We start from the raw sequence: 12,914 nt of genomic DNA on the forward strand, positions 1-12,914 counted from the left end.
TACGTAAATATCTTAAGGTTACCAACGTATTGAAAGGGGTCAAGCTGAAAAACTTCAGGGAACTACCAACTTCAAAATCCCCAAAGAAGGATATAAATAAGAATGTCTTTAAAATAAGGACAAGCAAGTAAGTATAGGCATAATTGAATCAATATGTAAATACTTCATCAACCCACAACTGCTAAACATGGGGTTTATGAAAGTAAAGTTGCAACAGATGAGGAAAAAAATCCAATTTGCAAAAACAGTTGTCCATTACCTAATGAGAAACATAGACTACTTTTCAAACTGCAGAACATGAAAGAAAAGATTTAAAATAAGGCAGAAAAGATGTGTTTCCTTCAAAGATAAAAGTAGAAGTAAAAAAAAAACCAACATGAAGTCACAAGACAAGGGTTCTGATTCATTATAGCCTTATGCACAGACATATTTTTCATCTGCACAATGGAAGTAGGAAACCCTGTCACCAACACAGAATGGCTCCTCCTCTTCAAAATTGCATTTCCCAACATAACCATTCAACAGGCTTAAAGATAAATCTGTATAATAAGATGGGGTGGGTCTGTCACAGCAGGTTACTTCATTTCACTAGATTCATTTTGGCCTTCACAAAGGTGACAAGACAGGAGCAAATTAATCTCTCTCTTAATCTCTAAAGGGGATCCCTTTAATGCTATTAAAACATCCTAAAGCATAAAGTTACTTAAGTGATTGTGTGGCAACAGCTAGTACATCCAGTAATTTTTAGGATGCTTTCGTAGCAGACTGTATTACTACAGAGTCTCAGAGCTGACAAATTGTCAAGCTGACAACTACTTGAAATTGAACTGAGAATTTCTCTGTATCCTACAGTTTATACCTGAAAATGCAGCTTAACATTCTAGGCACTCAGGGTATTAAAGAGACCCAGCCCCCAGCAACAGTGAGAAAACAGGCAGTTTTACTCTTGGAAGGTATAATTCACAAGTGAAACAGATCCCATTGATTAACTATGATTATACAGATTGGCTAAAAAACCAGTGAGGTTGTTGACCTTCCAAAATTCTGCAAGTAAAAGGAGATTTAAGAAATTAAAAGCTGGAATTAATTAAAAAGAAGAATTGAAAAAGAAAAGACAGAGTGGCCTTATCCAGCCACAACTTAGCCAGCAATTCACACACTGTTGTATTGCTGCTCCTTTTCCACAGATCCAGCATTTTCATTTTCATGAGCTGTGTCCCTCCCAAGTACTACATAAATGTTCATAGAGAAGTTTTCCAGTAGAGGAAGAAATGAAGACTGTTTGAATCAGGGCATAGTTCTACATATCACACCCTCACTTACATTCCTAGAATGGCTTATATATGTTGATTACTAAGGATTTATTTTTTCTCTGCCATACCTTATCTGTCATCCCAGCTCAAACAGAGATCCTCACTGTAATGTGGAGATATTTGCAAAAAAAAAAGTAATTGGCTGTGGTGCAGGTAGAGCATATTGAGCCCAAATTGGGTACTTAAGTCCAAATGCTCCAAAGTACAGAAAGGGCTTCTGCAAAGCTCTTAAAACTTTTTTTCCTTTGGGGTAGTTTTCATGACAAGCTGAGCTTCACAAAAACTAGCCAAACATGGGCACAGGCTCAACATTTCGCGGCTTTGTGGGAGACACAGGAAGACAATTACATTTCATCATCTCATTCAGCGACTGAAATATTCCACCTCTTATGCCTTCAGAAAATGTCTTTGCCATGATGCTGATTGGGCTGCTCCACTTTTTTGCCCAGCTCACCCCCTGTTGCCCTGTTGGAAATAACTGTGTGTCCCTGAATGCTGCTGTGAGGATGAGTGCAGTGCAGGACAGACCTTTATCGGAGGTTATCCCACCTTGGGACGGATTTTCTGGAGAGAGGTGCAGCACAGAGTCCTATCTATGCACTGCGAAAGCCAGAGTGAAAGCAGTCAGAGGGGAAAAAAGTCTGCACCTATAACATCCCAAATGAGTTTTCATGCATAAATCACTTCATTATTTACAATGGGCATCCTTTAAGCCCAGTTAGTAAACCAAGCTGGGAGTTAATTATTGGCTACAGCAGCTCAAAGATAGCAATTTTATGCTGAAAAAATGCTATGGGCTACACTGGGGCTGCTTCCACCCCCAGGGCACACCTCCCATCACCCCTCACCAAGCAAACCAGCAAAGTGAGCACTTGGGAGAGTTTAACCTACAAGCAAAATGCATAGCAAATTTCATTTTGGGACTCAAAATAGAGATTTACAGATGGAAATAAGAAGACTGTTCTGTGTTTACAATACAGTAAAGTAAAACAAGTACATTTATTTAATGAAATATATGCTAGACAATTTGGGTTTCTTTTGCTTTGATATATTGAGATATTTGTGAAATATATGAACAGAATATAGAAAAAAATCTTTGTCTCAAAACTTTAGAAACAATGTGGTCTCTATAACTAACTTGTACACGCTTTACTGAGCAGTTGCCTTTAAGACAGTATTGGTCTACTTTAAACAAAATGGAGATGCATTTTGAACCTCCAGTAATCTCATCTAGTAAAATAACTTTTGAAAAAGATGTACTGGTATTTTAGTTTTTCCTATGATGTCTGTAACTGGATGGATATACAGCTAATCACAAATTGTTTCTTCCAGCCCCACCATTTCCTTTTGTTCTCCTGTTTACTGTTTTACCACCACAAGAGGTCTGTTTTGGTAACAAGGCTAATTTGTTTATTCAGCTCAAGGGGGACAAAAAAAATCCACACACTTGTTGACTGCAGAAACTTGGGCACCAAATCCAAAATGCAAATTTTGTTGCACTTTGTTGGGGAAAGCCGTGCCAGCTCACGGCAGACAATTCTCAAGCATATTATAAGAAGGATAACCATTCTGTGGCAATGATAGCTTAAATCTCTTCCCCCCCAGTTCAAACAAAGTGAGGAGAAAATAGAGATGTTGTGTTCAATGGCACAGAGTGGGAGAAGTGGTTTTTGGCTCTGGCCATGAAAGGCCATTCTAATGGAAACTGCTCTGGATTTCTCTTTGGAACAGCTGCAAGGCAGTTATTTAAGGCAGTACTCATTTGCTTCTAGTATTTGCCTGGTAGGATCCACTGCTGGCAAAAGCAAAGAGAGAATGATGAATTTTTGTTGTTTTCTTGTTTTAAGCATTTCTGAGGCACTGTTGGAAGTCCCTGGTTCATTAAGTAACTGGAGCTCAAATCATTACTTCTTCAAAGCTTTTACTGCAGAATTCATCTCATGCCATTCACAAAGAGAAAATACTAATTACTTCAGAGAATACTTTAATCAATATTGGTCACTACTTGTGATGTTTCTTTTTTTTGCAAACAGCAAAGCCCTCTGGGATGCTAAATAATTATTACAGAATTATTTAACTTTGTTTAATGCATTATCAGACTAGTCAGGTTTCTATGAGATCATTTTACTTATCCATATTTGAGGTATGAAGTCATAACATGTATAAAAATATCTCCAAATTAAAAATCATAAATATCTGTTACATTTTATTTCTCTTTAGGAACAGAACAGCTTATCTAATCAGAAATCACTAGATTGTGGTCTATTGTGATTAACTTGAGATCATTTTGCCTTACAATGACATCCTGTGGCAAAAAGCTCAAAGCATATATAGGAAATTTTTTGTTTCATTGACTTCTTTGACATTTTGTGAATGCTGTCCCCTAACTATTTTCTGTTTCAGATCACAGCTATAGACAGGTAAACTACCTTGAAACTTTACTTATCCTTCACCTTTACACATGACCAGGATGCCTCTGCTCTTACCATTACTTGTGTCTGGTAAGAAGATTCTGGGGGTGGAAAAGAAGAGGGGGGATTTGAATAAATTAGTGTGGTGAGAGGGTATGAAGAAACATGACTGTGGCAAATGCATTGCTTCAATAGAGGGTTGTGGAGCAGCACCAGAAGCAGGCCCTATGTTGACACACTAGCTGTAAGAATATTTAAGACAGTATTAGCAATTTCACATTGCAGTACATCTGGTACCCAGGAGTGACTTTCAAAAACTTTTATAAAATGTGAGCCTTTTGTTACCTGACTCAGAGGACACAAATCTTGGGAAAATGCCATTTGCCGCTAAATTAACAGAAACTTCTCTTATTGTGGTGCCACAATGAGCAGCTGTAAGACTGAAGTCCAAGCAAAAATCTATCAGAAGGAGCTCTGGCTTAAAAAAAAGGTCTTGCTGAGGTCTCTGAGAATCTCTCCCAGGGAAATAAATTTGTTTGCCTGGTGGAGTTAAAGGACTGATGATAAGTAGTGGAGTATTTTTTACTGCAATGTGTAAACATGTATGCGTATACATAGGAAGGTATGCAAAATAGGTAGTATTTACTTCTGAGTCTAAATTGACCAAATGTGAAGGAAGCCAACTATGCTGGCAATGCCAAAGGAAAGTTTAAAGACAAGGATTAAAAAAAAAAAAAAGAAAATTAAAAGTAAAGTCGCAAAACTCTTCTTTTGCAACTAAGATGCTGTCTAGCTCATGCAAAAGGCATGCAAGGTTATTTCCAAGTTTAAAAAAATCCTCCCTTAAAACACTAGTCTCTAAATTACTTCTGCAGCACACCATGGCACCTCAATTTCAAAAAGCAAAATAATGTCTTCTGGGGGAAAAAAAAAAAAAAATTTATTCAATGTTGTTTTCTAAACTGTATCCAAAAATTCATTCCAAACATGAAAGGCAAAAGCTGCCCATGCAGTGAAAGTATAAGAAGTGCTTTACTTCAATATTTAATCTAGTAATTGTCTCTTTACATATGTATCTCATATATCCGTCCTTGTGTGTTTAAAAGGTCTTCCTTATTCTCAGAAACATATAGATGGCTCCCAGCATATTGTCTGGAGATGCTTGAAGATATTTATATATGATTGAAGACTTTTATAAACTGTCATATCCACAACGATTTACTGAAATCTGTGGGAATTCATGTAAACATTGTCTTCTTGTACAGACACCAATTTTGAGCCTACTTTTGCAACTTAAGGATGAGAGAATGGTACTTCTTCTACCATAATCTCCTACACTGAGATACCAGTCTTTCCTCTGCTTCTTGTTGTCATTTATTTTTGGCTCCCAAGTCAAACCTCATTGAAGCAGAGATCCTAAACCTTGAGTGTGGAGAGAGACCTCTCTATTACTAATCAATGAACCTATTTATTTCTAGTCTTTGGCCTAGTGATCTAAGTCCAGGCAGATTTATTGAGTGAAAACTCTCTGTAGACCCAGGATATGTGCATTTATACAACACAACAGAAAGGTGACCATGCTGATCATCAAGTCCCTTACAAGTGATAGCTTTCCTTCTGCTCATTCTCACACTACAGCTGCTCTTATTCTCCTTTTGAGAAGGCATTTGTCTTGAACAACAATCCTTAGATGCACACAAATATGAAACATGCTGCAATCGAGCAAACTATATGAGTGAAATCTCCTCGGAATAGAGGGTGGTGGCTGAGTTTCCAAAATGGTGAGGGCTGGCAAAATGACTACATTGTGCCACTGCCACAAACGCACCAAAGCAAGAGCTGCGTATTCACCATGGTAGAGGCAACAACTGTCTGGCTGTAAGCATGCCCTGTAAACCATTGCCACTCCTTGGAATGCCATCTGAGGCCTTGAGGGACAGATTTTGTAGTGACATGGTACACCAGAGGGAATTGAATCAGACAATGGGACTCATTTCCAAAACAACCTCAGAAAGTCTTGGGCAAGAAACACAGCATTGAATGGATATATCATATTCCTTATAGCCCAGGAGCCTCTGGGAAGATTCAGAGGTATAATGGACTGCTGAAGACCATATTAAGAGCATTAGGGAATTGGGCATGGTAGCACTGGGTTGCAAATTTAGTAGAAGCCATTTGGCTGGTAAACACTAGGGGATCTGCTACAAAATCCCTTCACACTGTGGGAAGAGATACAGTCCCTGCAATACACAGGGAAGTGGCTGGGGAAGTCAGAGTGGGTTTCTCCTCCCACTAAAGCAAACCCATTTGTGGGATTGTCTTTACCCAAGGACCTAGGTGTACTTGGTGGGTAATGATTGGTGGGTAATGTGGAAGGACATGGTGTGTGCCTCAAGGAGATTTAATCCTGGTGGAGAAAACATTCTGTGGTGTAAGTTGTATGTTGCAGGAAGTAAAGTAGCATGAGTGACACGAACTGATGAAGAATGAATTTTGTGAGGAGCAAGGAGAATGCAATGACAACCCAGGCCAGGATGGTGTTGGTGTTCAATGATCAAGTATACCATTGGGTCCTGTCCTGACCACTCATCCTGATGCACTGGAGATCTGGAGGGATGAAAGAAGCCCATGAAACAGGAAAATAATAATATCTATCTGCCAAAGAGCAGTAGTTAATGCAAATGTATGTTTGGTAGAGAGATGGTTTAAGGATGTAGTTTAAGTTGTATGTGTGGGTAAGAAGGGGCTCCAGTTAATGAGAAATAAATACAAAGGAACAGTCAGAAGATACATTAATTATGTGGGATCTGAGTGTGACATAAATGGTATGGAATAAGGGGTGGAGATTATAATGGGTCTGGCTGAGCAGGAGCTCATTTCCCCTTTAACAGCTCCCACAGCACTGCTGCACTTTGCACTGGTAATTGGAAAGGTGCTGATAACACACCGCTGTTTTGGCTATTGCTGAGCAGCACTGGCACAGCCTCCACCGCCTCCATCAAGGGGGCTGGCGGTGGGCAAGATCCTGGGAGGGGACACAACCAGGCCAGCTGACCCAAACTTCCCAAAGCCATATCCCATGGCATTTGATGTCAGCTCAGATATAAAAGCTACAAATAGTACTATAACACAGCAATGTTATGTCTCAAAGTATAACAACAGTCCTAGTAAGCGTTGAGTGTCTTTAATACAGTATTTCCAGAAAAGTCCCCTGAGTACTCAAAATAAGAGAGGAGAAAAGGCTAGGATTCAATGAGGAAATAAAAAAGAGGTTTAATCAGTTCACCTGCTAGAGTTTCATCATGTGTACTCACCTCAATCACCTCAGGTTGGGACATCATGGATGATGGCACCAAATCGGTGGGGACATCCATGGTAGCTCAAAATGCCCCTGCTGCTCTCTTTGCCTGTTCCTCTGCACCAGCAAGCTTTTGGTAGGAACACAGAAGCCCTTCCTCAGACTCTAGTCATACTGATATTTACTCCTAAAAGTAAAGGAAAAAAACCTGTTGAGAATAACAAGAGAACTGGGTAGGCAATCAACACCTAAGACCCTGGGCTGCTGCAAAACCAGTCTGAGTTTGTACAGCCCCACTTGCTGACATGACCACTCACAACAGATTTGCAGAAGTCTCAATAGATATACTGGAATTTGATCCAGAACAGGAAAAAAATTCACTTTGCAACACAAACTAGACTCACACAAACTGAAATCAGCAAGAAGACTAATGCACAGACTGCTTTTCTTTTGCAAGGAAATATGCTTACCTACAGAACATTGTAACTGTGTTGACTTTTTTTCCCCCACAACAAAGGGAAAAAAAAGTCCCCACAAAAGAGTACTCATAGAATTGCTCCCTGGAATTCAGGAGACATTTATTCCCTCAGTTAAGTGATCACATGAACTTTTCTTCTCTGTTAAGAAAAACAGCTTACACATTATGACTTAAAAATATGACAGCCATTTTTCCCAGGTAGTAGCAGATTTGCAGTACATGAATATACCGAACTGTAAAATCTGCTCAGCTGATTTATCAGAATGAAGTTATCTCCACAGCTATCATGTTTATCAAGGTCAGTCTAGCTTCCATATATATGTTCTTTTCTTTTTCCACTCTTGTGTGCACAGAAAACAAACTAACAAAGAGGCGGAGGGGGAAACCCCTGTAAATGTCCAAGATAATAATTCCATTAAAAAAAATATTAAAGTAAAGTAAAAAATTAAAGTAGACTAAGACAACTGGTGGCTTTTTCCCTTAGTGAGACCAGACATATACAACACAACCCACAAATTAGTCACCACAGAAAGGATTTTGGAGAGACACATATTGCTGTCTTCATCTGTCACTTCCTATTCTGCAAGTCATTGCAGAAATCTACTCATGCAAAGTGTAATCAGCATCCAATAAACATACCAAAAATTACTCCAAACTTCTGTGGTATTTTTCAAACTGAGGACATGCTATAGTTACACAGACAATGCCAGTAACTTTCCTTGCCATAAGCTCATTTTTTCAAAGGCAACACTTACCAAGCCAAGAAAGAACAGATAAGTGCTGTAGGAAAGTTATGCTCCACATGCTTTTCTGATTCAGTTATGTCTTTGTTTTTGGTCTTGTTAATTTAAACTCAGCCTTTGCACGCCACTGTGGAAATTATTCCTCCTTCTTAAAAAGCATCATCTTGAAATGCCTGCTTCACATTTCAACACATCCCCACATGCCTTACGTCACATGTAGCTGTCTCATCTTCCAAGCTCTAGGATCACTTTTTCCATCTTTATATAGCTTTCCAGTGACCCCTATTCTTTCCTACTCAATTCTGGCTAGTAACCTTTCATTCTTTCCACTCCCTGCTCCAAATTTCTTCTCCTATACTCATGGGGAGGGCAGAAAATGGAGCTGCAGCATCTCTCCAAGATAGTCTCCACTCAGTAAAAGAACAAACACAACCTTCGGGCTTCCTGTTTTATTTAAAAAATGAGAATTGAATGAATTTTCTGAAATCCACTAATTTTTCTATGGACAGATAAGGGAAACAGATAGCATCAGCTTGGAATTCTGACTTAGGAAAGTTTCTGCAACTTGACAGTAAAGTTCTATCAACAGCCTGAAATCCTCAACCAACATATATCTCATCAATGTCTTGTGAACTGTTACAACTGTAACTTAAATATGATCTCAGAAGAAATTTTTCCATTCTTCCCATGGCATGCTTAAAAGCAGCAGTTTCAGTGCACCTACTTTACAACAGTCATTGTTAGTTTCTTTTAAAATTTTTCTCTTAATTCCGAAATGCTGCCATTTTTGGATAATGAAGGGGGGGAAATAATTACAGTTAAAGCTGACTTTAGAGAAAAATGTCAGAACCAAAACCAAAGGTATGCTTAGAATCCTGTCTGTCAAACAAAAAGGAGAGAAAACAAACATTTTTACTATGGAGCATCATAAAGGAAAAAAAGTGAAAAACTAAGCAAAAAAAATTCTGAAGTCTGTTCAGCTCATAGTGTAAAGCACTAATTGATCCCAGATGGTTAGGTTCTGTAAACTCATCAAAGAAAATAAAACATTTGAACACCATGTAAAAAAGGTGAGAAAGTAAGAAAAAGATCTCACACAAATGTCACACTTCCAGATGTCACTTTTGAATTTCTGCCATCTGAAAGTATTCATTTGGCATCACTTGCCTCTGGCAGCCTTCACTAAACAATCCTGCTTGCAATTTATTCATTCAGCTCACAAATAAATACATCACCCCGCCATGGCAGCCTTACCAGTCACAAGGACAAGTGAATGCCATCCAGGGAAGGGCAACAGCAATGACTTGTCCTGTAATTTCATTTTACTACTTGTTGAAGTGATAGGTAGGACAACGGGTGTTTTTCTGCTGTCTCAAGTTGAGATAAGAACAATTTACTGGAAACAGCATTGAGATAAGAATACAAACAGTAACAGCAACACTGTTAATAACATAAGTATACATCGAGAAGGTGATATACATGCAGAAGTGCTCAAAGACCAACCTGGTGCCATGCTGCCCCTAAGATGATGAACCATGCACAGACTGTCTGTGCCCATGTTTTTCCTCCTGACTGCAAGCCTCTCCTATTTCTTGGAAGCAAGATTCCCTTACTTCCAGCCCCCTGTGGTCACCTGGGCCATAGAACAACCACCTAGGCATGCCCACAGGGCTCCAGGCTCTGACCCCTCCCAGCTACTGTGAGAAAATTAACTCTGTCCTGGCCAAAAATCAAGTACTATCCACTCCTTACTCCATGCCATCTGCATCATGCCCCAGTGTTACACCTTCCAATTTTACACACATTCATATACAGATACACACAAACACAGGTATCAATTCCATAGTCAGTGGCCGTCCCTCCAAGATGTTTGTTGTGTTCATTTAGTCCCTGACTGTGGGCTCTGTGAGGAGCTCACAACTGCTGTATCTGGAGCATCCATACCCATTGTCCTTGGTAGTTATGGAATATAGTGGCAGTGTCATTCTGCAACCAACATTACAGACTCTTCTCACCCAAAAAGCAAATCCTTTTGAGGTACACACCATGTGTCCCCATCCCTCTGCATTATCTGCCAAGTACATTCAGTTCTTGAACAAAAACAATCCCATGGAGGGGTTTACCTTTTCTTGAGGCAGCACTAATCCAAATTGTCTTCTCTTACATGTTTCTCATATGCACCACAGCAACTTCATCCCCTTCCACAGTACGTGGAGGTTTGGATTGGGCACGGCCAGCTCAAACAGTAGAGCTCCAATACAAGAGGCTCTAGTGTCAACTAACCAGGTGGCCTTCTCTAAATGTAGATGCCAATGTTTGAAGGTCCCACTCACTAGCCATTGCTTTCAATGTGGTTTCTAGCAGTCCATTGCATTGCTCAAATTTCACAGAGACTGGTGCATGATAGGGAGGGACTATGATAAACCCACTCAATCCTCTGCTTTCTAGGCCAGCTGTCTATTTTTGAAATGACTCCTGTTGTCACACTCCGTTCTCTGGGGGGTACCATGCCTCCACAGGACTTGCTTTTCCAGGCCCAGGATGGTGTTCCAGGCAGTGGTGTGAGGCACAGGGTAGGTTTCCAACCATTCAGTGGTGGCTTCCACCACAGTCAGCATGTAGCACTTGCCTTGGCGTGTCTGGGGCAGTGTGATGTAGTCAATCTGCCAGGCCTCCCCATACTTGTACTTGGACCATCGCCCACCATACCATAGGGGCTTCACTCACTTGGCCTGCTTGATCACAGCACAGGTCTCAGTCATGGATAACTTGGGAGGTACTGCCATGGTTAGATCCGCTCCTAGCTCACAAGCCCAACTGTGTGTTGCATCTCTTCTCTGATGATCTGAAGCATTACAGGCCCACTGAGCCAGAAGCAATTCTTGTTGCCAGTCCAGATCCACCCGAGACACTTCAACCGTAGCAGCTCATCCATCTGTCTGCTGTTTCAATGCTCTTCACAAGCCTGACTCTTGGGTGCATGTGCATCTACAGCACACACGTTTACAGCAACTCCCCTACCCAGGCAGAGATGTCTTGCTAAAATTCAGAAGCCCAGATGTGTTTCCCTCTGTGCTGCCAACTGTCTTTTTTCCATCATTCCAGCCATCCCCACAGAGCATTTGCCACCATCCATGAATCAGTGCAGAGATAGAGCACTGGCCACTTCTCTCATTCAGTGATATCCAAAGCCTGCTGGATGGCTTTAAACCCTGCAACCTGACTTGATCCAACTTTTCCATCAACAGCTTCGCAGCTTGCCATACAGGACTCCATAGAGCAGCTTTTCATTTTTGACATACCCGTAAGACATGGCAGAAACTGTCAGTAAAGAAAGAGTAAATAGTTTCCCATTTTCAGGCAGCTGACAATATGGTAAGGTCTCCTCAGTACATCACCACTACCTCCTCCTCCACTTCTGATGATAATCTGAAATTTTTGCTTTTGTACCAGTCCATGATTACTTCCAGTGATTTGGATTTCCTACTTGATTTTGCTGTGTGATCAAGCACATCCCACTTATTCCACATGGCATCAGTGGCATGAAGTGTGGAAGGGACTTTCCTTTTGAATATCCAGCCCAGCACTGGGCAGCCAGCGTGCCAGAAGGAGCTATACTTTGGTGCCAATCACTTCTGAAGCAGATTGATCCCTCCCATAAGCTGCCCGATATGCTTTTTCAGCCAGGCTGTAGGATGCCTTGGATCCTTTGTATTGCTGACTTCAGAATCCCACAGGTTCTGAGTCCTTGAGTCTCTCCAGGTACTTGCAAGAGATTCCAGGATGGTCCATTCTCCCTGGCTGCAGTGTAGAGTACACTTTTTACATCCTGTCTCGTCCTGTCTGGCCCAAGGGCTACTGCATGAACAATCTATTGTTTAATTTGACAACATCCATCTTGTCATTTTACTTCTAAAAACTGAATTTCCTGGGCAGATCCCTTGAGTTTACTTCACCAAAAACCATGATAACCACCAAAGCATAAGGACAAGCCAAACTAATTTAAGTTGTTTTGAATCTATTTAATGAAGATAGCTCAGTGTGTGCAGATTGCAAGCCAAGCTATCTGCATTTAGTGTATTCTTCAGTGGAAGTGGTTATGATCTTTACAATTTCCTCCTAATTCTCCCCTCTCTCTCTTCCATGGGATATTGTATATGCAGCTGAGGAAAACCCCCTGCACTCTGTTCAATACTTAAAAGAGCTGCAAGAAGGTAATAGCCGTGATTCAGTGTTGGGCAAAAGAAGCGGAAAAGAAATAAAAGAGAAGATTTCCAGACAGATGGTGAAGCCCATTGATGTACACTTGCCCTAAAGTTCTTCTGAACAACAGTGAGCAACTTTTTTCCATTTAATGAGACTCTCTACCATCTCCTCATCACTTTCTGATGTCTGAGCAAAGAGACTATGGTTTCTCTTGCCTCAGCAGATGCACTAACAGTTTGGAAGCTAGCACAAAATTAACGGTCCCCATCAAATTTTGCTGATAGGGTGTGCTTGGATACACATATTTTACAGAGCAAATTCTGCATAGTGGTTGGTATCAGCCTGGCTCTATTACCTGACACCCCTCTCCAGAAGGCAGGATAAAGAGTGTCATCACATCCACTATTTATTACCATGGCAATAAGTACTGAAATAGATCTAGTATACGGCATTGATTAAGCATGT

The 12,914-nt window shown here is 40.5% G+C and overlaps 1 protein-coding gene across 2 annotated transcripts in view; it reads right to left on the bottom strand.

The window, feature by feature from the left end:
- LPAR1 (lysophosphatidic acid receptor 1) overlaps positions 1-12,914 on the bottom strand; it is a 72,878-nt gene that overhangs the window by 41,099 nt on the left and 18,865 nt on the right. For both annotated transcript variants that reach the window (XM_071424479.1, XM_071424480.1), the window contains exon 2: positions 7,039-7,209. In XM_071424479.1, the coding sequence (XP_071280580.1) occupies positions 7,039-7,098 (60 nt within the window). In that variant the 5' untranslated portion in view covers positions 7,099-7,209. The remainder of the gene's footprint in view (positions 1-7,038; positions 7,210-12,914) is intronic.

Source organism: Agelaius tricolor, unplaced genomic scaffold, assembly GCF_023055355.1.
Source record: "Agelaius tricolor isolate 1412-34295 unplaced genomic scaffold, bAgeTri1.0.p SCAF_4, whole genome shotgun sequence".
In the NCBI taxonomy this organism is placed as follows: domain Eukaryota; kingdom Metazoa; phylum Chordata; class Aves; order Passeriformes; family Icteridae; genus Agelaius; species Agelaius tricolor.